Here is a 25,687-nt window from a genome sequence, read left to right on the forward strand (position 1 = left end):
TGGGGAAGAAATATAAAGAATTTAAAGCCATATTTTCCTACCCAGATGTGTCTTATAAACACACATATGCCACATGGACACACACTTCTCACAAATACATCACACTCACACATACACAATCAGTGGCCACTCTGAACCCATGAAACTTCCATCAGGAAACCTTCCTGAGCTGGTCCAGGCCTCACAATCTCTCAGATCCCTAAATGTGTACAGCACTGACCATTAGGCCCAGCCAAGCCAGCCCTCACTATGTAGTGTTCTATTCATTCAAATAACTATGCAATAACTACTGAAAATCGGGACCAAGTATTGGAGAAGGAGGACCAAAAAAAATGTTGTTTCTGTCCTCCAGGAACTTTGAATCTCCTAGGAGAATCTAGCATACACATCAAGACGTCACAGTAGGACAAAGGAATAAGTGTTGTCAGTGACAGACAGGTATTTTGGAAAGCTTCCTAGAGGTGACACTTGAGTTAAATTTTAAAGGTGAACAGGAGTTATTCTGGCAAAGGAAGAGGTGTGGAGGAAGGAGAGTAAGGAAGAGGGAACAGGTTAACAAGCTTGGGAAACCCCAAGTCGTTCTATCAGCTGAAATGAAGAGTTTCTCATAGAGGCAGAACATGAGGCCATAGGGATAAGCAGGGCCCAAATGCCAAAAAGCCTAATGTGCTGACCTGAGAGATTCAGAGTCTTTCCCAAAAAGCGTCATGGAAGGGTTTTTGGCAGAGAAACATCACAATCGAATCTGCATTTCAGAAAGGTTGACTCAGCAACACAGAGATAAAGGGGTGACAGGGTGAAAATGAGGGGACATTGAAAAGACTTTCAACTATCTCTGGAATAAATGAACTGAAATTCTTAGCACAGTGGGAATGGAGAGGGTATTTATGAGATACTATGGAAAAGTGCGGAGGTCATCCACTGATATAGGTAACATGAAGGTCAAAGGTTAGACTGGAAGGAGAGGAGCCAATGATACTTTTTGACTTCTGGAGTTCCAGGTGTCTCTTGGACACCCAGGTGATACCTAATAGGCTTATGAATATGTGTGTGTCTGTATTTTTCCCCATTATTACAGTTTGCAAGACATATGGACTGGAGATACAAGTTTGAGTGCCAGGGCAGTACAGGTAGCAAGAATGTCGATGTAGTCACTCAGAGAAAGTGTGGGCCAGGAGGTCTGTGGACTCAGGACTGAGCTCTGAGGAGCTCCAACTTCAAGCAGTTGAAGGCTTGGATTTGTGAACATTCTTCCAGGAGCAGGGTGTGAAGAAAGGAGTGAGAAAAGGAGATCAACAACATTTAGGGGAAAACAAGGTGAACAGACGAGAAGAGAGGGACGAAACTGCAGGAGAGACCAGAACACGGTGTCAAGTCGAGGCAAGTCAGTAGCATCAAACACTGCAGACGTCAACGAAGATAAGGACAGGAAACTTCATGTTAGGTTTGGCAACTAAGAGGTGGCCAGTGCGGCCAGAGTGAGGTCACTCGAGCGATGAAAGGGTGGGTTTCCGGCTGTTGAAATCTTTTCAACTGAAACGCAGTTTGAGCATCTGGCTGGGAGCTGCACCCCGCGCTGCTTTCCCGAGTTCATCAGAGTCGAGCGTTCACACTGACACACCAGAAGACTAACAGGAACTTTGCGTTTTCGAACAGAGCGCGCAGGAATCCTGCGCAGGCGCTTCCGAAGTCGGTCGGCTCTCCCGCGAGCCCCTCCCCAGGCCTGCAGAGGGAGCTGCGCCTCGGAGAATCCAGGGCGTGACGCCGCTCTAGCCAGCGCTCGGGCTCGGTGGCGGGCGCCGCAGCTCCGCGTCCGGCTCGCCTCCTCCCAGCACAGGTGGGTCCGCCCGCGGTGGGCAGCAGTGCCTGGGAGCCGTGGGGCGGGCGGGTAGCGGCAACCTCTGGGCACGGAGTGGTCCCCATCACCTACGTGCCCCAACTCGGGCTCGGCTCCGGCGGATCGGGCTGTGGCCAGGGCCGCACGTGTGCAAGTCCGGTTCGGGTGGGTTCCTCCTGGACTTGCAGTGTCTGTCCCAGGACCCCTTAACACCCCAGGGGTCTCCGCCCGGGCTTGCTCACGGCTTCCTGGGGACATCGAGGGGCGGAGCTCCAAGGGGCGGGACTCCCATGATTGACACGTCTTTCGCCAGGTTTCACGGGCACCAGTGGACCCTTCTTCCCCTGCCCTGAATCTGAGCCAGCACCATGGTGAGAACCCTGAGCCCAGCTCCTCACCTCCGCATGCTCATGCCCTTGCCCTTGTCCGGCGTGGGCTTGCCTCCGTTGCCCGATATAAACCTGGGGCTCTGCAGGGGTGGTTCCGGTGGGTCTGCCCCAGCAAGGCAGCCTGCACTCTTGCAACCCGCCCATCCCTATAGCACGGGCGCCTGAAGGTGAAGACATCGGAAGAGCAAGCGGAAGCCAAAAGACTAGAGCGGGAACAGAAGCTGAAGCTATACCAGGCAGCCACCCAGACTGTATTCCAGAAGGTGGGGCCCTCAGAGGTAGTCCTCTCCCACCGTGGCTCCCTTAGCATAGTACTTGGCCGAGAACTGCGCCTCAGAGTCAGGTTGCTTGAATCCACATCTAGGTTCTATCACTTACTAGCTGTGTGTCCTTAGGCAAGCTACTGAATCTCTTTGGACCTCAATTTGCCCATCTGTAAAACAGGGCTAACGATTGCACTTACTGCATAAGGCTGTTGTGAAAATCAACGATTGCAAGATTACATATTATCCCATAAAGGGCTTTGTATAGTACTTGTAGTAAAGTGTGGCATTCACAGAACATTCAGTAGTTCTATTTATGTTATGAGGCTCTGTAGCAGAAGAGTGATGTGATCCCTGATCCTGCTATCTGTCTTCTCAGCGCCAGGCTGGAGAACTGGATGAGTCAGTGCTGGAACTGACAAGCCAGATTCTGGGAGCCAACCCTGACTTTGCCACCCTCTGGAATTGTCGACGAGAGGTGCTCCAGCAGCTGGAGGTCCAGAAGTACGTAAGAGTTTAGGGCCCAAGGAAGATGGCCCTCGCTCTGGCCCTGCCCGGCCTGGGTCCAGGGGTGAAAGAAGAATGGGGCAGCCAGGGGCATAGGCGGAGGGCTGGGTGCAGAAAGTCAGGGGTGAACTGAGACTGGGTGTTGGAGGGCCCTGACCCCCATTCCTCTGGGCACAGGTCCCCCGAGGAGTTGGCCACTTTGGTGAAGGCAGAACTGGGCTTCCTGGAGAGCTGCCTGAGGGTGAACCCCAAGTCTTATGGTACCTGGCACCACCGCTGCTGGCTGCTGAGCCGCCTGCCAGAGCCCAACTGGGCCCGGGAGCTGGAGTTGTGTGCCCGCTTCCTCGAGGTTGATGAGCGGAACTGTACGTGCCTGCAGATTCTGTCTCCCTGCCTACACCTGCCCCATGTCCTGGTAGTAGGGCCTCAGTAAGGTCCAGAGTTGGGAGGGATGGCCAGGATGGGCCCACTGAGCTGATGACACAAGGGATGATGAGGTCAAATATGTCCTCCATGGAGGGCACAGAGGTGTTTCTTGGGGTCTCCAAGGGGATGCCAGGGTCCCAGCCAGGCAGCTCTTCTTGCCCTGCTTCTGAGATGTGTTGTCTGCCTATCCCCCTAGTTCACTGCTGGGACTACCGGCGGTTTGTGGCTGCACAGGCAGCTGTGCCCCCTGCAGAGGAGCTTGCCTTCACTGACAGCCTCATCACCCGAAACTTCTCCAACTACTCCTCCTGGCATTACCGCTCCTGCCTCTTGCCCCAGCTGCACCCTCAGCCAGACTCAGGACCCCAGGGGCGCCTCCCTGAGGATGTGCTGCTCAAAGGTAAGCAGGGTCAGGGCGTGCTTGAGAGGACTCTGCCATGCTGCCCTTCTGACCCTGATGCCTAGACCTGCTCTTGAAGCTACCACTCGGGAAAATGCCTGGCTCTGGGGATGCATAAGATCCAGCCCCTGGCTGCAGAGAGCCCAAGTGTCTACTTGGCTCCTGATGTATGCAGCCCCTGGGTAAGGCTGGCATATAAGTGAAACTGAAGGCAGGAAGTTCTCCAAAGAGAGGGCAGTATGTGGGGGTAGACAGGAGCCCAGAAGGGTCCTAACCAAAGCCCCATGCCTCCTTGGCCCCTGCAGAGCTGGAGCTGGTGCAGAACGCCTTCTTCACTGATCCCAATGATCAGAGTGCCTGGTTCTACCATCGGTGGCTCCTGGGACGAGGTGAACAGTACAGAAGAGGTGGGGATTGGAGCCAAGAAGGAATGGAAGGATATTTAAGGAGACCTGAGACTATTTCTTCCCACAGCTGATCCCCAGGATGCCCTGCGCTGCCTGCACGTGAGCCGGGATGAGGCTTGCCTGACTGTCTCCTTCTCTCGGCCCCTCCTCGTGAGTCCTGAAGCTTTTGCTGAAGGGTACCATGGATGGTGGGCCTGGTGCCGTTGGAGTGATGGTCTGTCTCTGTCCCCTGCACCAGGTGGGCTCCGGCATGGAGACCTTGCTGCTCATGGTTGATGAGTCACCCCTGGCTGTGGAGTGGAGGACCCCAGAGGGCAGGAACCGGCCTAGCCACATCTGGGTATCCCAGGGTTGGTGGGTGGAGTCGGGGCTGGGACAGGGCTGGGGTGGGACAGTCAGAAAAGTGGTGCAGCCTGGGCTTTCTCTTAACCCTGTGCTCCCAGCTCTGTGACCTGCCCGCCACCTCCCTCAACGATCAGTTGCCCCAGCATACATTTCGTGTCATTTGGACGGCAGGTGATGCCCAGAAGGAGTGTGTGCTCTTAAAAGGTGAGCCAGCCTGCAGCCTCCCCGCTTTGCAGCAGCACCCCCCATCCCTGTCTTCCTCTCACAGGTGTCCTCTCCTACCCCTGCTCTGTCTCTCAGGCCGCCAAGAGGGCTGGTGCCGGGACTCCGCCACGGATGAGCAGCTCTTCAGGTGATGAGCACAGGGAAGCACACAGACAGGAGCAGGGCTGTGCACTCTGGGCAGCTGGGTGGGATGCCGGGGGCTCAAGTAGATGTCTCAGACTGGCTACTGGGGATGACCAGCACTGCTCCCCCACCCTGCCCACCCTCAGGTGTGAGCTGTCAGTGGAGAAGTCCACGGTGCTACAGTCGGAGCTGGAGTCCTGTAAGGAGCTGCAGGAACTGGAGCCTGAGAATAAATGTGAGGCCCGATTCCCCTGAGCTCCTGCTTCTCTAAGGAGGGCCCATCCTAGACAGGCTCCTTGCTAGGACCTTCCTAATCCCCGCCCTCTCCCCAGGGTGCCTACTCACCATCATCTTGCTGATGAGGGCGCTGGACCCCCTGCAGTACGAGAAGGAGACACTGCAGTACTTCCAAACCCTCAAGGCAAGTTGGGTCCGCGGGAGTTGGCACGGGGGCAGCCCAACACGCAGGGGGCAGGCAGCTGACACACAGTCCCTGTGCCCTCTTCTCCCTGCCAGGCTGTGGACCCAATGAGGGCAGCGTACCTGGACGACCTGCGCAGCAAGTTCCTGCTGGAGAACAGCGTTCTCAAGATGGAGTACGCGGAGGTGCGCGTGCTGCACCTGGGTCACAAGGTAGGGCGTGCGCATGCGCCTTCCCCACCCTCGCCCGCTGGCCCGCCTCCCTCTTCCTCAGGACCCGGCAGTGTCTATATCTGCTCCTCAGGCCTCAGCCAAGACACTCAGCGTCCCCCGCTTTGCCTTCCATCTCACATGCCCTTCTGGACGTTTCTTCCTTAGCTCATTCCATGCTTCTCTCCCTGGGGCAGACCCCACCACCTAACAGCTGAATAGTTCTCAGAGATTTCTGACAAACTCCTGACTCTCTTTTTCCTCTGTAGTCCTTCCTAATCAATCTCCCCAACACGTTATTTTTATCATGGCGCTGCTGCCCACCTTTGCTCCCACCAAACCAACTCCGGGCTCACCAGGCCCTCCCCCGCTAGTGGTCTGTGTTCATCCCAGCACCGTGTACCTGCCCTGCTCCCTGCACCACAGGCCACCGTGGCCCCGTGTCCTTGATCTGCAGCATGTACTGCCAGGGGTGGTGAGGTATGCTTCCCAGCTGCTCCCTCCTGTCCTCAGCTGGGGTCCCCTAGGGCCTGTGTGGGGCGCACTGGGCGAAGGCCTGATAAACGACAGCTGAGAGCTGTCCCCCAGGCCTCGCTGGGTATCTCGTCCCCCTCCTCAGGATCTGACGGTGCTCTGCCATCTGGAGCAGCTGCTCTTGGTCACTCACCTTGACCTGTCACACAATCGTCTCCGAGCCCTGCCCCCTGCCCTGGCTGCCCTGCGCTGTCTTGAGGTAAAGCCCCCAATCCTCTGTCATTGTTCTGGGTTTTCCTTTCTGCCTCAGCGATTCTCTTATCTACTTCTTCTCATGTGTCCTTGTGAATACATAGTAACTCATGCTAATGTCTGGGCTTCATACCACATTCCTCAGTTTATTTCTTATCTTTCTAAATCCTGTTGGCCCCTAGTGTCCTGAGCTCACTTTCTCTAAAAAGGCTTCTAACCACTAATATCTCCAAAATTCCTAATCCCTATAAGCTATAGTAAAATATGCTAACATTACAACATTCCTTAAATCTTTAGCTTCTAACTATTTTAATTATTCCTAAGCCCTTCAGCAAACTCCTTTGCCATAAACATTTCCCTCACAAACAGGTTTCAGATAGCAATCCATCCCATGGCCTCAAGCTGTGGCCTACGTGCTCATCCTGGAACACTCTTCTGTAAAGGTCCTTGAACGAATGTCAATGATTAACTTTATGAATTATTCTCTGAGCACAGCTGCAGAAGGCTTTGTGCCTTCTCATGCTCCTCTCAAGAACAATAAGCACCTTAATATTCCTTTCAACTCAATATTCCTTTCAACTCAGCCGAGGAGAGGAAAAAACAAGTCAGAATCACAAGGCCTAACTCCTTCATCCCAAGTCTGTGCCTGCGGGACAAGGAGAGGGAGTTGGGGCTGTGCCTCCATTTTGTCAGTAATGCCTAACGTGGCTCCTGACACCTTTCCCCTTCCTCCACCTCAGAAGTCTCCCCACCCTACTAAGAGATGTCAGGGTCCTCCAGCCCCTACAGATGACCCCAGCCTTCTCTTCTGTCACCCAGCCTGATCCCAGGAGCCCTTCCATACCCTGTAAGCTGATCACCCTAGGCTCCCCAGTGGCTTGTACCAATCCCATACTGACAGCTGCCTGCCTGCCTGCCTTGTCTTCCCTGCTCCCAGGTGCTGCAGGCCAATGATAACGCAATCGAATCCCTGGATGGTGTCACCAACCTGCCCCGGTTGCAGGAGCTCATCCTGTGTAACAACCGTATCCTTCCGTCTGGGTGCCGTTCAGACAGCAGGGAGGGCAAGGTGCCACACCAGGAAGGGATGGCCAGGAGGCGGGATGGGCATGCCCTGGGCGTGAGGAGGGGGTGTTGGCCATCTAAGCTGAGGAGAGGATAGCCTGGCGCTGTATGAGGCTGTCATTGAAAACTGTCATTGTCATTGAAAACTCTCACTGGTAGAGTTTTGCAGGATGGAAGGAAGTGACTCCCTCAAACCTGAGTTCACAAACCGCTGCCTATAGATGCTCTTGGGTACCACGTTGTATGTTTAAAATAAGGAGGTTTTATATTCTTTAAAAAATGTAGAATTCTGATTCTTCTCAAAACGTGTAAGTTGAAGCATGCTTTGGCCTGCATTTCTACTTGGGAGCCCTTGGCCATTGATGAATGATGGGCGCCTCTGCAGCAGGGGCTGGCTTTCCCCTTGGCCACAGTTTCCACCACTCCTCTGGGACCATATCGCATCAGGGTCCTACGCCTCCTGCCTGGCCCCCGGCAGGTATCTGCAGCCTAGAGGCCTGTGTCCTACTGGGAAGTGGCCAAGGGGCCCATCCAGCAGGCTGCTCAGTAGCAGTGCTCGTTCTGCAGTGACAGGTGTTCAGGAGCAAGCGGATCTGGAGAACCAGCTGAGCTTTCCTTGACTCCTGCCCAAGGCCTCCAGCAGCCTGCGGTGCTCCAGCCTCTCACCTCCTGCCCCAGGCTGACCCTCCTCAACCTGCAGGGCAACCCGCTGTGCCAGGCGGAGGGCAGCTCGGAGCACCTGGCCGAGCTGCTGCCTTCGGTTAGCAGCATCCTCACCTAAGAGGCCCTGCCCCCACCCTTGCCCTTTAACTTATTGGAACTGAATAAACAATGAAGAGGTCCCTGAGCGCTGCTAAGCTGCTGCCGCCACCACCATTATTGCTGTCACCACTGCATTTCTGGACAAGAAAGGGAGAGAGATGTGTCGGCTCCCCCTCTCTGCTTCCGTTTTATGCTCAGTCTTGCTGTTCCCTGTCGCAGAGCATCAGAACCTCCATTTTGGGGGCAGAATCTGGGCCACGGCTAGATTGGAGTCTGCCTTCTGCTTTGGGGCTGGGCTGCGCCTAAGCTGCAGGCTGGCATCAGGTTTGGGTTCAGTTCTAGTTGGAGTGGGGCTACAAAGCACCTGGAAGTCTCTCCAACTAGAAGGGCTCAGAGAAGTTTCTTCCGTGATCTGTGCCCCTTCCAGATACCCTGTCTGCCCTGGCTCTCCTTCACCAAAGCTATTCCCAGGAGGTGTGTTCAGAGCGCCCTGGCTCCACTCTCTTATAACAACATTATTAGTCCTCATGAGTAGCATGCCCAGGATAAAGAGCCCTTGAAAATACTTGATCCCATTTGATCCCCACAAGCTCTCAGGGCTGAGATGATTAGGCTCATTGTGCTGATGAGGAAACTGCTGTTCAGACGCACCCAAGGTTGCTGAGCTCAAGTGCTGGAGCCAAAGCTGTCTCTGTAACTTGGTCTGGGATTCCAGATTCATGTTCTTGCTTCTGGATTGGGCAGAACCTGGACTTAGCTCCTGAAGTACCGAGATGGTGTCTTTTCCCAGGGTCTCCCCTCCAACACACACAAGTACCTTGTCCTGACTCTGAAAGCCCTGCGGCACTTGAGCCTCCCGGGAGGACAGGGGAGTGGCTCAGGGGTGAGGGCACTGAGTCAAACCTGGCTGGGTGGGGAAACAGAAAGATTGATTGAAACAAGAGGGAGCGAATGTGACCAGGCATTTTCCTGTTTCCCTGAAAATCTACCTGGGCCTACATGTACACACACAACTCTCAGGGCCCTCCCTGTCCTTTTGGTATCCAGAGTGATACACAAATAGCCTTCCATGAAGCCCTTTGGCTGACCTGCCTGGAAATTGGATTCCTGCTCTTGAATGTGCTGGAGCTGGGGTTAGACACCCCCTGCCAGGTCTGGAGCTTAGACTTGGACAGGAAAAGGTCATGGGGATGTGGAGGGCTCTGCCAGGTCCTGGAGCCTCCGTCCCCACTCCCCAAGGCACCTCCCTGCCACATGCATCACCAAACTCAGCCTCTCCTCTCGGCAGCTTCCTTGTATCTCCTTGCCCTCCCTGTTTTTACTGTCTTCTGTTTAGTGTCCCATGGGCAGAGCTGGGACAATGGCAGGATGGAGAAAAGAGAACCCAAGAACAGGTCCCAACCTTCCGGAAGATGCCTGACCTCCTCTTTGCCTTGGGGTTCTCTCAGTGGCCTCCGTGGTGTTTCTCCCAGGGTTGGGATGGAATTGGGCAGGTGCCTGCAGCCGGTTGGTCAGGATTCCTAGGAAGAATTCCAAGTTGAGAACCGTGGCCTCCAGCTCACCAGACATTTGTCTCAGTGGAAGAAGGGGGTACTCTGCAGCCTGGGGGCAGAGACTTCATTCCCACCTGAGCCTCAGAGCAAAGACCAAAGTCACCTCCAAACCCCTGGGGGGTTGGGGAAGGGTGACCGTTAGAAAACGAAATCGCTTCCACTCTGACCTTCCTAACCCCAAAGGTGGAGGGACCCAGGGAGCAGGAAGCAGCTCTCACTCATACTGGGGGCTTGGCGGAGCCAGAGGAAGAAGGAGGGACAGGTGGATGGTAGGGTCAGAGGATCTGGTAGAGCCGGCAGGTCAAGGGCTGGCTGGTGGAGCCAGTCTGAGGGCCAATTGCTGATGTCACCAGTATGTAACAACTTGGGATCCAGGGACCTCCCTGGACTGGGTGAGTCCTAAGAGCCCATGGGCAGTTTCAGAGACACAGCCAGGCAGCCTGAGCTTGGGAACAGCAAGTCTGCTGGATAGAGGTGTGGGTGGAAGGGGCTCCCTGCCCCATTGCCCTCTGAGCTTCTCCACCGAGAAGGTGCCTCTGATGCACCCAGTTTGGCAGGCAGCATCCCCCAGACAGGTGGTCTCACCGAGTCTTTCCGACTTCAGCCCTCATAGACTCCAACCGTGCCCTCTCCCTACACGTCGGTCCTTAGTTCCTCGAAAAGGGAAAAGAGGGTGTGGCCCAGCGTCATTTCCCGGCCCCCAGACGCTGGACCTCCTCCCCCACGTGGGGGGACGAAGCAACCTTCCTTCCTCCTCTTCCCAGAAGCTCGGCCCCGCCCTCCCCCCTTAAAAACCACTTACCAGCCCGCCCCACGCCTTCCATTCGTGCGGCGGAGTCCGTCCAGTCCCATCGGTCCCAACCTGTTCCACCTCCGCCGCGGGACTCAGAGATGCCGTCGCCAACACCTTCATCAGGTGAGGGGCTCCGACGGGGCACTGCTGAACCCCAGCGATGCTGTCTGGCGGCCGAGGTCGGGTCCCAACAAGGTGGAGTGCGGGCCAGCCAGAGCCTGTCCGCCCCAGCGAGGCTCCCGGAGACCAGAGATCCCCTGCCTGGGAAGTCTGACTTCAGGCACCTCAGGCCCCTCCCAGCAACTCCTCATGGGTGTCTGACCCAACGACATGGGGAAATGCCAGGACCCCCGGTGGTGAATGTCACTTATCTGTCTAATTCAGAGGGCAGTGGGTGGGGGATTCCTTCTAAGCAATGGGTCCTTGAGGCTGTCAGCATTGGATCTCTAGACTGAGGAGCTGGCAGGGGGAGCAGGCTCAGGATGGTCTGTGCTGCCACCTCTCGAAGCTGTGACAAGTGTACACTCGTTTCCTGGGATGAGTGCTGGAGCAGGTTTCTGGACTGGGCATCTGCTTTGGAGGATGTCCGTGTGAGGGTGAGAGGGGAAAAAGACTCGTCTCTCTAATTTGGGGAATTTCTCTAGGTGAGTGAAAGGAGTCTTTGGGGGAAGGTCTCTGGGTGGATCTGAGGGAATCTCAGGGTCAGGGTCAGATCATCTGTCATCTGGCTGGGATGGAATCAGCTCTCTGGATGGAGGGTTTCTGGGTGAGCTGACTGGAGCATCCTGTAGGGGTAAAGGAGATCTGAGTGAGTGATCAGAGCCCCCCTGCCTCTTTCACGTAGGCGGTCCTCGTTCAGATGTCGGCCGCTGGGGCGGAAACCCCTGGCAGCCCCCCACCACACCTTCTCCAGAGCCAGAACCAGAGCCAGACAGACGTTCTCGCCGCGGGGGCCGTTCCTTCTGGGCTCGCTGCTGTGGCTGCTGCTCTTGCCGGAACACAGAAGACGATGACTGGGGGCCTGAGCGCCATGGAGACCGGGGAGGTCGAGGATCTGGCTCCAGGAATCGAAGACCCGACTCCCGGGGCTCAGACTCCCGCCAGCCTGGCTCCCGGGACTCCCGCCGGCCTGGCTCCCGGGACTCCCGCCGGCCTGGCTCCCGGGGCAGTGCTGTGAACGCAGCTGGAGATGGCACCATCCGGGGTGAGGCCCACCTGGCCACGTTATCTGAGAGCCAAAATGCCTTAATTGGGCCTGAGGCTCATTCTGACATCTCTGGGGGCCTGGGAGGCTAGTGGTGGGGGCCTGGACGCCCCGTGGGGCTTTACTGAGCTGGAGCTGTGGCCTTGCAGAGGGAATGCTGGTGGTGACTGGTGTGGATCTGCTGAGTTCACGCTCAGACCAGAACCGCCGAGAGCACCACACGGACGAGTTCGAGTACGATGAGCTGATTCTCCGCCGTGGGCAGCCTTTCCAAATGGTCCTCTTCCTGTCTCGTCCCTATGAGTCGTCTGATCATGTCACCCTGGAGCTGTGCATCGGTCAGTGGAGCCTGCAGTGGGGGATGGGGATGATGGTGGTGAAGTGAAGTAGGGGTGGTGGTGGAGTAGGGATAGGGAGCTGGTTAGCAGGGCTGCCAGCCCTGGTATTAGGGTCACAGGGATGTCTTTAGGCTCCTCCCTTACCCCACTCCTCACCCCTGCCAGCTAAGGCAGGTGTAATCATGTAAGTATGTCCCCCGGAGGGAGGGTCTTGGCTTCCCTGTTTTCGTTTCCTAAGCTCACCCTCTCTGAGCCTCCAGGAGCATTTGTCCCAAGATACTTTTCCTTTGGATCCTTACTACTGCATCCTCTCCAGTGTTGCTGCTTTTGGGTATCTTTCTTTCTGGGTCTGCCCTCCTTCCCCAGGATGTGACTTCACTCTCTGTCCAACTCTGTCTCTCTGTTCCCATGGCCCAGGGCAGGTGCCTCCCTCATTGCATTGCTTGGTGGCCATTGACTGCCTAGGCTGATGATTATACTGCTGCCGGGGGCGGGTGACTCCTGGTACCCTTTGATTAGGGCCTAGCCTTGCCCACCCCAGCCTCTAATTTCCCAGGTACCCTTACCACCTCCAGCAGGGATGCCCTGGGCCCTGGCATCTGCAGCCCCAGTGAGCAGGCAGGCTTTCAGGACAGGAACTGTGCTTTCATGTGGGGCAGGGCCACCTAGACCCAGACAGGGCGGCTCTGCTCCTCCTGCCCGGGTACTGGGACAGTCAGGCAGGTAGAGGGTGACGGTGACCTGGTCTCTTCTGCTCACCTCCGAGCTAAGTGCAAGGGAACAGGTTTGGGATGTTGGACTGGAGCTCTGCCCTGACATGTGGGCACGCATCGGGTGGGGACAGAGCTATTCTCAATCTGGCCCAGGTAATTGTCCAACTTGGGACACACATCCTGGGTGGGGCTGAAAGAAGTCCAAGGCTCCATCCCCCTGCTTCAAGTGGGCTGCAGCAGCTAACTGGTGTTTCCTCCACGGCAGGAAATAATCCTGAGGTGGGCAAGGGCACCCATGTGATCATCCCGGTGGGCAAGGGGGGCAGTGGAGGCTGGAAGGCCCAGGTGACCAAGTCCAGTGGGCAGAATCTGAACCTACGGGTCCACACCTCCCCCAATGCCATCATCGGCAAGTTCCAGTTCACCATCCGCACACGCTGCGAAGCTGGAGAGTTCCAATTGCCCTTTGACCCCCGCAATGAGATCTACATCCTCTTCAATCCCTGGTGCCCAGGTGAGCTGCTGGAGCAAAACACGGACAGGAGGGGAGGGCGTGTAAGGCTTCCTTCGCTAGATCTGGCTACGCGCCTGGGTGCCTAGCCCTAGGAGAAGCCAGCTTCCCAGTGTCCAGGTGAGGGAACCTCGATGCAGGACGTAGAGAAGTGACCAGCCCAAGGTCACAGAGCCGCATCACCTCTCCTGGTGAAGGGCCCTGGTAACAGCCACCCTTCTCCCATTATCCCCTATCCTGTTTGCTCTGTCCTTCCTGGAAGCAGTGCTGTCAGGCTAGAGGCGTCCCTGCTCTTCCTCTGCAGTCATGAGCCCTGCAGAAGCAGCTGAGGGGCAGGTGGGACCCAGGGAGAGGGCTGAAGGGAACCAGGCATATGTGTTTTGGGGACACAGAGGACATCGTGTATGTGGACCATGAGGACTGGCGGCAGGAGTACGTGCTTAATGAGTCTGGGCGAATTTACTATGGGACAGAAGCGCAGATTGGCGAGCGGACCTGGAACTACGGCCAGGTAGGGTTGGCTGGGGCCTCGTGCCCTTAGGGGCACTAGAGGCAGGTGAGGTGGGGTGGGGGCGCAGGTGCTAGCCTAAGGGTCACCTCTGCCCTGGCTCCCCCCAGTTTGACCACGGGGTGCTGGACGCTTGCCTGTACATCCTGGACCGGCGGGGCATGCCCTATGGAGGCCGCGGGGACCCCATCAGTGTCTCCCGGGTCATCTCTGCCATGGTGAGCCCCCTTGAGTCTCTGAGCCCTACTGAGTGTCTGCCTGCTGTCTCCCGCCCCCACTCCTACCATTTCTGATTCTTCCAGGACCCCAGCCCTGTCCGTGCCCTTGCAAAAGGTACGGTGGGAAGGGATCTCACTCATCTCCCCTCCCAACCTGCCCCCTAACCCTCCCCTTCCTGGCTCCAGTTCCAGCTCTTGTGGAATGTAGGGCCAAACCCCAAACTTGGCACACCCAGGATTCACATTCCTGTGTCAGACCAGGATGGTGGGGCAGAGGGCTGTGGGAGGGGCAGGCAGGACTCAGGCTGCCTCTGAATCCTGAGCGTTTAGGGGTGAGGGATGGTTGCAGGGCCAGGGGTTGGGCTGGGGGCCACATGGCAGGCCCTGAGCCTCTTCCCCAATTCTGCCCCACCCCATCCTGTCCTGGACAGGTGAACTCCTTGGATGACAATGGGGTCCTGATTGGGAACTGGTCTGGAGATTATTCCCGCGGCACCAACCCATCAGCATGGGTGGGCAGCGTGGAGATCCTTCTCAGCTACCTACGCACCGGCAACTCTGTCCCCTTCGGCCAGTGCTGGGTCTTCGCTGGTGTGACCACCACAGGTAGTGGAGGGATGGGACGGGAACCGCCTGGGCTTTACACGGAGGGTGGAAGGAAGCTAGGCTCCACCTTCATGAGCCCAGCCCAGTTGTGGCTGCAGTGCAGGGACGGGCGGGGGTGGCTGGCAGGCTGGCCTTAATTATCATTAATTAGTGTTAACAACCCAGAAAGGCCTAGAGGAGAGGAGGGAGAAGGGACAGTCAGGCACAAGGCCAGGCAGGTGGCCTGGCTTCCCCTAACACCCAACACTCCCTGGCTCGGTGAACTTCTGACTCTAGTGACCCCTGACCCAGCTTGGCAACCCCAGTTGCCCCTGTCCCCTTGCTATTCCTGACCTCATGCCTCACCTGCCCCCCTACCCCTGCCCTGGCCCCGGGCCCTGAACCCAACCCTGGCCGCCCCCCTACAGTGCTGCGCTGCCTGGGCCTGGCCACCCGTACTGTCACCAACTTCAACTCCGCACACGACACAGACACTTCCCTCACCATGGACATCTACTTCGATGAGAACATGAAGCCCCTGGAGCACCTGAACCATGATTCTGTCTGGTGAGGCTGGGGCTGGGCTGGGCTGCCTGTCCCTGCTGATGACCAGAGACCCGAGGCCTGGATATCGAGAGCAGGGGATGCTGGGGAGGCCCCAGGTAGGCAGCCCACCAAGCCCTCCATCTATGTCCATCCAGGAACTTCCACGTGTGGAACGACTGTTGGATGAAGAGGCCAGATCTGCCCTCAGGCTTCGATGGATGGCAGGTTGTGGACGCCACACCCCAGGAAACCAGCAGTGGTGAGCAGGGCCCCTGCCTGGCTCCTAGACCCCACTGGGGGCCCCTCCCTGTGTCCCCAACTAGGGGAACAAACTCCAGTGTCCTGGACGGGGACTTGGAGTCAGATCCTTTCGTTCCACAGTTCTTCAAACGGACTCATGAGGGCAATCACCATGTGACCCGTCATTTATTTTCACCTTTCTGCATAATTATTTGCCCCAATTTTATTTATTTATAATGGTTATTACACTCAGATGGCTCAAAAGTCCAAAGATTTGAGAGAATTCAGGGAGAGGTTTCCCTCACCCAACAAATCCACTTTTTCTACTTACATTTTTATTTACATGTCCTGGAGATAATTAATTGAAAGACCTTTTTATTTATATATATATATATATTTTATAGTTTAAAAAGTCACTATTTTAAGTAAAGAGCTTCCCAGGTGACTCAGTGGTAAAGAATTCACCTGCCAATTCAGGAGATGCAGGTTCGATCCTTGGCTTGGGAAGATCCCCTGGAGGAGGTCATGGCAACCCACTCCGGTATTCTTGCCTGGAGAATTCCACGGATGGGAATTCCCTGGTGGGCTACAGTCCATGGGGTCATAATGAGTCGGACACAACTGAGTGACTAAGCACATTTTAAGTAAAACATGCTTGGAAGAAAAAAATATATAGAATTGTGTAACATAAAATGGAAAATTTCCTATTCTCTCTCAGGTGGTTTCAGTTTTGTTTCAAGGAAATTTCTAGACCTGAATTCCGGGAACAGATTCCAGAAATCTGTGTGTTTGGAAAGTTCCCCTGGTGATGTTGCAGATCGGCTGGGTTAGAGGCTTTCTCTAGGGCACAGTGTTAGGTCAGCAGCAGTGTGAACCCAGCCCCTGACTTCCTCTCTTTTGACACATATTCTTGCTTTTACCAAGTTCTTCTCATTGCTCCGCTGAGTTATATATATGGTATGGGGGAAAAAATCAGGGTTCAGGTAGGTTCAAAGGAGATAACAGCTTCTATAACGCAGTCCAGCCTAAGAAATAATCACTGATGGTGTAACCTACTAGTCTCTGTTCCACAACGAATGTTTCTGCAAAAATTAGATCTCCCCAGACTTTCCTGGTGGCCCACTGGTTAAGACTCCACACTTCCACTGCCAGGGCTGCAGGTTCGGTCCCTGGTGGGGGAAGTTTTGCATGCCATGAGGTGCAGTCAAAAACAAAATTAGATCTCAAACAGGTCCCCCACACCCTTCCCACTTAATAATCTGGCCCCAGGGAGCCCTCACCTGCCCCTCCAGCTGCTTCTCCCCTCCCTGCCTCCCCCTTCTCCCTTCCTCACCCTGAGTCAGATAGCCCTCCCCTAGCCTACCTTCCTCTTCTGGTCTCTGACCAGACCTGTCCCTCTCAATCATCTCTGTAAATAGTGCCCCCTGAGTTATACAACCCCAGAGATGCCTGTGATGTTGAAACAGCCTGTCACAGGACACCAGGAGACATGAGTTCCAGTCCCCACTCTAGGAAGTGGGTGGGCTAGGTGGCAGGCAGGGATTCTGAGGCCAGCCAGGCCCGGGCTTGATTCTAGCTTGATCACTTCTTAGATGTGTCATCTTAGGCCAGTTCCTTGCACCTTTGAGCTCTGGTGTTCTTGTTTGTAATATGGGGATGATGTATACCTTATAGGGTGATTGGGAGGAACCAATGAGAAGTCATATTAGACTAGCAGCATGGCTGGAGCTTAGTAGCTACTTAGTAAGGATTAGCTCCTTCCAGTCTCTCTGTGTCCGGCTGTCTTACATCTCCTGGCAGTCACTTTGCCTTGCTGAGCCTATTTCCCCATCTGTAAAAGGAGACCCTAGTTCAAGGTATTTTCTAAGATTCTCTCCTGTTGGACAGCCCTCACTTCCTGTTCTGTGTCCTCTCAGCCACACCTCCTCTCTATCAACCTGTCTCCTCCAGAAAGCCCTCCAGAGCATGTTGAAGACAGACATTGTTTCCTACCAGCTCCCCTGTCACCTCCCCACAGAAAGGATACCGTGGGCTATAGAGCTGAGGGTGGTTCTGGATCTTTCTGGAATGGTGACTGTGATTTCATCTGTTTCCCAGCTGGCAAGCAGAGCCATAATGGGCTCTGGGTTTGTTTTGATGTAGGATGGGGTGGGTGGGGTGGGATCTTGACCTCTGGGGGTCATAGACAGCCGACATCCAGCTTCAGCCAATGGAGGAAGTGTGCCAGCAATTCGGTTAACAAGGCAGGCTTATCCCCCCTACAGTCGTCACTGCCCCCCTCACTCCCACCAATGACTGAAGCAAAATAGAACTGCTCTCCCCTTTGTTTGCCCTCCCTGAGCTGGACTGTGAAGTGAAATCAGTCAGTCGTGTCCAACTCTTTGTGACCCCATGGACTGTAGCCTGCCAGGTTCCTCCGTCCATGGGATTTTCTGGCAAGAATACTGGAGTGGGTTGCCATTTCCTTCTTCAGGGGATCTTCCTGACCCAGGGATCAAACCCAAGTCTCCTGCATTGCAGACAGACTCTTTACCATCTGAGCCACCAGAGAATCTGGACTGGTGGGGGCTGAACCTGGGCAGTGGGCACTGGGTGGGCTTGGAAGGGTGGGCCCAGGATCTGGGGGTCCTACTCAGCCTCCCTGGATCTCTCACCCCTGTGGTGCCCTCACTCCCATAGGCATCTTCTGCTGTGGGCCCTGCTCTGTGCAGTCCATCAAGAATGGCTTGGTCTACATGAAGTACGACACACCCTTCATTTTTGCAGAGGTGAGAGCTGTGCGCCTGGTGCCTTCATGGGCGGCCTGGGGAGACCAGGGCACTGGCGTTGGTCCTAGGTTCTCCAGGCGTGCCCCACTGCTGACCAACTACCTCTGTGACCTTGGGCAGGTCACTCATTCTGCAAATCTTAGTTTTCCCAACTGTAAAAAGCCATAATAATGGCTGCCGTGCTTTCTGTGCTCAGGATCAAAAGAAATAATGGGTATGAAACTGCTTTATAAGTCATGGAGTCAGCAAGTGAGTGCAAGGGATTACTGTTATTAATGCCCAATGCACTGTGAGGAGCCTCCCAGATAAACTTCTTTCCTGCTCTCTGGCCTTGTCTGGCTCAGCTTGAAAAGTCTCCCAGTTTCACTCTGCCAGGAAGCTCCCAACCTTTGGATCCGGCCTTCCCTGCAGTTCCTAGGATCCGGGAAGGCAGCTGGAGGGTCATGCCCGCCCTCAGACCCTCTGGCTCATTCATTCCTGGCTCACACCCCTCACAACTGCCCTCCTGACAGGTGAACAGTGATAAAGTTTACTGGCAGCGACAGGATGACGGCAGCTTCAAGATCGTGTATGTGGAGGAGAAGGCCATCGGCTCACTCATCATTACGAAGGCCATTGGCTCCAACATGCGGGAAGACATCACGCACACTTATAAGCACCCAGAAGGTAGCAGCTCCCCATCCCGGCCAGCTCTGGCCACAACCAAGGGTGCCTTCCAAGCGTCCGCCCAGCCAGCAGCAGCTGTAAGCTCACCCTTGACCCTCAACCCCCAGGCTCAGAAGCAGAGCGGAAGGCAGTGGAGACCGCGGCCGCCCATGGCAGCAAACCCAACGTGTATGCCACGCGGGACTCAGCGGAGGATGTGGCCGTGCAGGTGGAGGCGCAGGACGCAGTGATGGGGCAGGACCTGATGGTCTCCGTGGTGCTGACCAACCGCGGCAGCAGCCTCCGCACCGTGAAGCTGCACCTCTACCTCTCTGTCACCTTCTACACTGGCGTCGCGGGATCCGTCTTCAAGGAGAGCAAGAAGGAGGTGGTGCTGGCGCCGGGGGCCTGTAAGTGCCCCGTCCCCAGCCTGTAGCACCCGCCTCCATGGCTGGGTAGCCCAGGGCTGGGGACATGGAGACCTGGGGAGGCTGGGTCTGGGGAAGCAGGCCTTGGTGACACCAGGCCTCTTCCCTGCAGCGGAGCGTGTGACCATGCCTGTGGCCTACAAGGAATACCGGGTCCACCTCGTAGACCAGGGGGCCATGCTGCTCAACATCTCAGGCCACGTGAAGGAGAACGGGCAGGTGCTGGCCAAGCAGCACACCTTCCGTCTGCGTACCCCAGACCTCAGTCTCACGGTAGAGCAGCGGGCTGGGCTGGGGCAGATTGGAGGGCAAGGCGCAGGGCACTAGGCCAGAAGCAGTGGTGGGAGGAGGTCAGGGACCAGCCTGGGCTCTTGGGCTTCAGTTCCCTTTTCTGGAAAATCAGGTCTCCTTTCCCTTACTCTGGGGTGGCTTCAGCTGGGGAGTAGGTTGGAGTTTCCTCTCTGGCTTTGGGTGAGCCCTCCCCCAGAGGCAGGAATGTGGGGTCAGGGCGGTCTTCATTCTAAGGAGCTTTCCCTCCCTCTCTGGTGGGACTGTCCAGTCCCATAAATTTGGCCCGAGGCTCTGATAATGGGGGTCTCTTTCTCTCTCAGTTACTGGGAGCAGCCGTGGTTGGCCAGGAGTGCGAAGTACAGATTGTCTTCAAGAACCCGCTGCCTGTCACCCTCACCAACGTCGTCTTCCGGCTCGAGGGCTCCGGGTTGCAGAGGCCCAAGATCCTCAATGTTGGGTGAGTGCAGCCCCTCCTTCTGCCCCAGCCACTGCCCTTGCCAGCCTCCTGGCTGCATGGGTCCCACCTTTGTCCCTCTCCTGCTCAGGTCAGGACGGTAAGGTCTGTCACTTGGGGCCAGCCAGCAACACCTCCTGCCTGAGTTCAAGAAGGCCTGCTTCAGGCAGTGCTCCTCGGTGTCCCTGCCCTGCCTTGCTGGCTTGTTAGGGAGCTAAAACCTCAAATAGGAATCACTAGTAATTTGTCACTACTGTCGCCCAGCACTCAAGAGTTGAGCAGGCACTTTCAGGAATGTAAGCTCATTTGGAGACCCCCAATACCCTTTAAAGTACATTAGAGATAATCATATGATGAGCTTCAGGTCCTGGCTTCATCACTCATGGGCTGTGTGCTCTATGTATGATCTTCTCTATGCCTCAGTTTTCTCACCTGTAAAGCAGGGATAACAGTAATAACCTGGCTCTGAGAATCACAGGAGACAATGCATGTAAAGGCCTCAGCGTGGTGCTGGGCACAGCATCAGTGCTCCGCTGGTAGCTGCCCCCCTTTACAGATGCGGCAGCTGAGAATCACAGGAGACAATGCATGTAAAGCCCTCAGCGTGGTGCTGGGCACAGCACCAGTGCTCTGCTGGTAGCTGCCCCCCCTTTACAGATGGGGCAGCTGGTGGCCACATCTCCCAGAGGGTCTCGGCTCCTAAGGGGCAGGCTCCACTCCTCCACCACAGTGAGCACCTCACGCAGGCTCTCGAGCTGGTTGCTGGGCTGGTGTGGTGAGCAGAGTGAACAGTTCCTAAGGAGAGAGCCCTGTGCCTCAGGCCCTCATCCCACCTGCTGGGGCCTGATCCCAAGGGGAGGCTGTGTGCCCAGCAAGTGCCCAAGGTCGTGTTCCCAGGCCATGCTGCCACCTCTGACATGGACTCACACATGCAGGAACAGGGAAAGCAGAGAAGGCCAGAGGCTGACCTTTAAGATCAGCTTTCTGGTGACAGGAGCAGGCATTTTCCTCATCCAATAAAGAGCACCCGAAGGAAAGTGATCACACTCACGGAGGGGCTGGGTGGGGAAACAGAGGGTCCCTGACCACCCTACCCATCCCTCTCCCCCAACACACAGGCTCTGCCTGGGGGTGGCCACCCCTTTCGCCAACAGACCAGAGCTGAAAAGGCTGCTGTTCTGACCTTTGCCCCATCCTGGGCTCCTGGGTGATGGGACACCTCACAAAGGAGCACTCTCCTCCTATCGCCCTAAAAGAGTTTCTGGCAGCTTAGAGAGTGGAGCTTGGAACTCCCAGGCAGCCTGCTTGCTGGGGTCTCTCACCTGCCGCTGACAGACAGAGGTTCCTCTGTCCTGAGGGGTCCCCGGAGCTGGGCTCCCTTCAGCTTCTCTGCCAGATCTTTGATTCTCTTCCCTTCCAGGGAGTAAGGCAAGGGCCACCCACACTGCGTACTGGAGACTCAGCCCCTCTCTTCAGCTGTGGGGCTTGTATGGGCCCAGTCTCCCCACCAGTAAATGAGAGGGTTGGATGGTGGTTTCTCAAAGCAGGCACTCGGTTGACATTCTGTGGCTCCTCCAGCTACTGTGAGCCCAGGCGGGGCCTCCAGCACGGGTGAGAGCCCCGAGCTGCTGATTTGGGTATATTATTGGCTGGCCAAAAAGTTCGTTTGGGTTTTCCCCTAACATCTTAGAGAAAATCCCTGAACAAACTTCTTGGCCAACCCAAGCAATTCCAAAATTGGCATTACTTTGCTCTCATTTGCACATCAAAGGCTGTGGTATGGAGCCTCATTATGGCAGAAGGCATGCCACCCCACCTGCTGACTGGCCACTTAATAAACATTCCAGCACTTACTCCTCCAGACAGCTGTTGTCACCACTAAAGCAGTCACCAGGGGAAGCTAGAAGTCTGCTCCAAACCCTTCTCGGGAATTTCCCCCAGAGCCTGAATCACATTCTCTAGAATGTCCTTAGAGTGGTCTTCTAAAGGAGTGAATTTGACTTTGGGGAGACAGCTTCAAGTCATTTAGAACTAAGATTGATTAATAAGGTAAATAAGTGAGCCGGGTGGGTCATAATGCCCTTTTCAATCAGAAATGAACCTTGGCTGTAAAGGAGGGACAGTGACTTGGCCAGGTGTGAGTGCACGCCCAAGTGGGTACATGTAATGTGTGTGTGGTTTTAAATGGCTGTGAAGGAAAATCTGAGAGGAGCTTTTTTAAATGTTCAATGTGGTGGAACAAGAGCATAAATGCTAATTTGATGCTAATACTCAAATTGGCATCAAAGACAATGCTAATTTGGATGTCTAAGTTCTGATGTCCTGTCAGGGAGTTTGTTTTATTACTGGCACTCAGTTGTGGGCACATTCCAGTGTTCGTAGCTGATGTGTTTGCCTCAAACTCTCAAACTAGGGTGCAGTCAAGGTCTCGCCCGACACTAAGATCAGGGTAGGGAGAGATCTTGACATCCCTAGTTGGAACCTAGAGAGCAATTTATCTTGGAAATAATCTTATAAATAAAGGCTAGGCTCTGAAATAGTACAGTTCAATTACACATGTGTGTGCTCAGTTGCTTCAGTTGTGTCTGACTCTTTGTGACCCTATGGACTGAAGCCCACCAGGCTCCTCTCTCCACGGGGATTTTCCAGGCAAGAATACTGGAGTGGGTTGCCATGCCCTCCTCCAGGGCATCTTCCCGATCTGGGGATCAAACCCATGTCTCCTGAGTCTTCTGCATTGCAGGAAAATTCTTTACCCCTGAGCCACCGGAGAAGCCCCACAGTTCAATTATAGTATGGGTAAATAGACTTTTGAAGGCTGGTCTGAACCCAAACAACCTTTAACCTCATATCAATGGAAAAGTGGGCACAAATTAAAAACACAGATTTGTTACCAGGCAGAGTACAGCTTGAGGCTTCTGCTGTAACTCAGTGGTAAAGAAACCACTTGCAATGCAGGAGCTTAGGAGATGCAGATTCTGTCCCTGGGTTGGGAAGATCTCCTAGAGGAGGGCATAGCAACCCACTCCAATATTCTTGCCTGGAGAATCCCATGGACAGAGGAGCCTGGTGGGCTTCAGGGCACAGGGGCTCAGAGTCAAAGATGACTGAGGCAACTGAGCACGCACGCAGAGTATAGCCTACCTGTTAAGTTGTAGACTGAATTTCAAGTTGGATATTCTGATAGGAAGTCTAGAAATTAAGTCTACAACCTATCAGGTAGGCTATAGACATCTATCTTCCAGACTTTCCTACTTCTCGCCTTCATAGAGCTTGGAGGCACCTTCAAGACCGTCTGATCCCACCCCATCATTTTATATTCACTTCCATTTTACATCAGAAAGTGAGGATGACTGGTACGTGTTCTAAACTACACAGTTAATGGGGTAGAAGGAGTACAGAGTGGTCCAGGGACATCCCTTGGCAGCAGGCTCCAAGCTAAATGTTTTGCCCCAAGGAAATCTTTGATGTTGGGGTGTTGGCTCATTCCCTTGGAGGACTGTGGTGTTTGCACAAGTCTGGCTCCAGAAATCGTCCCCAAGGCAGGCTCAAGTTTAGCAGGGGCCAGAGGTAAGGGTTTCAGGCAGAGGTGGGAAAGGACAGACGCTAACAGGTGTGATCAACTGCAATATACATTCAGTCACAGTCAGTGTGTCTGCGCACATGCAGATTGCTGGAGGAGCTCAGAGAAAGGCGAGATTCATTTTCCTGAGGGTAGGAGGTGCTCCAGGGAGCCCCCAGTGAAGAGGAGGTGTGAACTGGGTCTGGAGGCAGCCCAGAGGCAAGGCAAGAAAACGGGGTGAATTCAGGGGAGGGGTGGAGCTCACTGGGGCTGGTGGGCAGGAGGAATGTGGTGGGGGGTGGGGAATGATCCCAGGCAGGCGGGGTGAGTCAGAGTGAGCCTGTGTGTCAGGTCGGGGAGCTACAGTTTTGTCTATCTCCCAAGCAACAAGGAAGCCAAGCCCTTGAAAGGCTCAGTTCACCTCTGAGTGACTGGAAAAATGAATGGAAAATGAGATGAGAGGCAAGGAGGGCAGTTAGAAGGCAGGTGAAATTGTAAATTCCTGGAGAGGTGATCTGGGACTAGAGGTCCCTGGGAAGGAAGAAAATAAAGACACTGAGGTGTGTGTGTGTGTGTGTGTGTGTGTGTGTGTGTGTACACTAGCATGTGTATTTCTCTCACATACACACTTGCGTGTGTGTCAATTTAAAGATGCCAATTGTCTCTGTTCTTGGGAGGGACTGCAGTGTTGTTTGCTTGCCTTTTAGGGGACTCCAGTTTTGTTTTGTTTGTTTGGGCTTTTTTTTCCTTTTTCTTTTTTTTTTGAGATAACATCCTAAGAGGTGATGGTAGCAGAGAACTCCTTTTCTTCCACCTTCTTCCTTGGCAAGCCTGGAAGTATTTGGCAACACTGTGTCAAGCCCCAAAGTCTCCTTTTGAGGTTTCCTTGATCTTGGAAACCCATTAGGGGATGGGGCTGACCTGGTTGGGGCAGGAGCATCAGTGATGGAGAGGAAGGGGGCTGTGCTCGCTCTTCGCCCAGATGTTTGTGAGAGCAGGGAGGGAGGAGTTCTGAATGCCGAGGAGGTTTCCAGCTCGGCAGCTGGCTGAGTAGCTACTGATCACGCTTTGTGGAGGCGGACTTGGGGTTCAGGCTCTGTCCTCCTGTAGGTTAGGTCGTGGGTGTAGAGATTCCAGCTGAGCCCAGAAATGCCTGAAGGGCTCCGCCTGCTGCTCCTTCCTTCCAGCTGCCCCATCAGCCCTTACTCCCCACTCCACACCCTGTCACCCCAGGCCCATGACCCTATCTCTGCCCACAGGGACATTGGGGGCAACGAGACAGTGACCCTGCGCCAGACGTTCGTGCCTGTGAGACCAGGCCCCCGCCAGCTCATTGCCAGCTTGGATAGCCCACAGCTCTCCCAGGTGCACGGGGTCATCCAGGTGGACGTAGCCCCGGCCAGCGGAGGCGGGGCCTTCTCAGACATTAGAGGCAGCGGTCGCTCAGGGGAGACCATCCCCATGGCCTCTCGAGGTGGGGCTTAGCCCTGAGCCAGGAGCAACGGGACTGATGTCAGATGAGCAAGGACACTGCCTCAAGACGGGGGGCTACGGCAGAGAGGCTCCCCAGGGGCTTAGGTGGGAGACCCGGGCCCCTGGGAGGAGCTGATCTCATTTGCACAGATGCTGGACGTAGATGCTAATAAACTGTTTTTTAATAAAGCTGCTGTTCTGTCCATGTGTCAGTCTATGTCAAGCCAAGGAGTGTGGGCTCACGGCCTATCCTGGGGATGCAACTTGGCATTTCTGACACGCCTAGTTCTGAGAAGCGTGGTTGTCAGATCACCAATGGCACCTCTCAACAGCTCTTAATGGGGGCTGCTTGGCATCAGGACAGCCTCCAGTGCTTCCCTGGCCAGTCTCCCCCCACCCCAGGGTGCTTCTACTGACCGAAGCCCTTCTGAAGCTACCTGGGCTGAGGGGGACTGCCCCTTCCACAGCAGCCCCTAATGGAGAGAAGGAGCTAAATTCCTTTCTATGGGCACATGTTTGAGGTAGAAATAGGCTGGATTTCTCTGGGAACAGCAAAAGTCACTTTCCAGTATTGATCTTCAAATATCCTTGTCAAAGAATTTTTACAAAAGTAATACATGTTCAGTGTTAAGCATTAAGAAAATACAGAAAATGGTAAAGGAGAAAATAATAATCCTCAACTCCCACCATGTACAGAAAGTAACTTAACATTGTTTCACATGCTGCTTGCCACCATCCCCTGGAACCCTGCC

At 55.0% G+C, this 25,687-nt stretch overlaps 2 protein-coding genes across 4 annotated transcripts; both read left to right on the forward strand.

Annotated features, from left to right (window-relative positions):
• Positions 1-1,681: 1,681 nt before the first annotated feature.
• On the forward strand, positions 1,682-8,190 carry RABGGTA (Rab geranylgeranyltransferase subunit alpha). Of its 3 annotated transcripts, XM_019968271.2 has the most exons (17): positions 1,682-1,837; positions 2,151-2,208; positions 2,379-2,489; positions 2,869-2,993; positions 3,174-3,361; positions 3,619-3,822; positions 4,128-4,211; positions 4,297-4,379; positions 4,468-4,569; positions 4,673-4,778; positions 4,875-4,926; positions 5,069-5,157; positions 5,255-5,343; positions 5,439-5,555; positions 6,172-6,285; positions 7,216-7,303; positions 7,976-8,190. In XM_019968271.2, exons 2-17 carry the CDS (start codon positions 2,206-2,208, stop codon positions 8,122-8,124), a joined length of 1,704 nt encoding a protein of 567 aa, XP_019823830.1. In that variant the 5' UTR covers positions 1,682-1,837; positions 2,151-2,205; the 3' UTR covers positions 8,125-8,190. The 3 variants fall into 3 exon arrangements, with proteins under 3 accessions (XP_019823830.1, XP_070653174.1, XP_070653173.1); XM_070797073.1 differs by lacking the exon at positions 6,172-6,285; XM_070797072.1 differs by lacking the exon at positions 2,379-2,489.
• A 135-nt stretch (positions 8,191-8,325) lies between these two features.
• TGM1 (transglutaminase 1) lies at positions 8,326-25,124 on the forward strand. Its single transcript, XM_019968270.2, has 15 exons — positions 8,326-10,574; positions 11,296-11,655; positions 11,805-11,993; positions 12,972-13,220; positions 13,610-13,728; positions 13,836-13,943; positions 14,375-14,549; positions 14,957-15,095; positions 15,230-15,333; positions 17,994-18,082; positions 18,595-18,748; positions 18,856-19,137; positions 19,268-19,428; positions 19,767-19,903; positions 24,722-25,124. Exons 1-15 carry the CDS (start codon positions 10,550-10,552, stop codon positions 24,945-24,947), a joined length of 2,517 nt encoding a protein of 838 aa, XP_019823829.2. The 5' UTR covers positions 8,326-10,549; the 3' UTR covers positions 24,948-25,124.
• Positions 25,125-25,687: the final 563 nt, after the last annotated feature.

Source organism: Bos indicus, chromosome 10 (genome assembly GCF_029378745.1).
Source record: "Bos indicus isolate NIAB-ARS_2022 breed Sahiwal x Tharparkar chromosome 10, NIAB-ARS_B.indTharparkar_mat_pri_1.0, whole genome shotgun sequence".
In the NCBI taxonomy this organism is placed as follows: Eukaryota; Metazoa; Chordata; class Mammalia; order Artiodactyla; family Bovidae; genus Bos; species Bos indicus.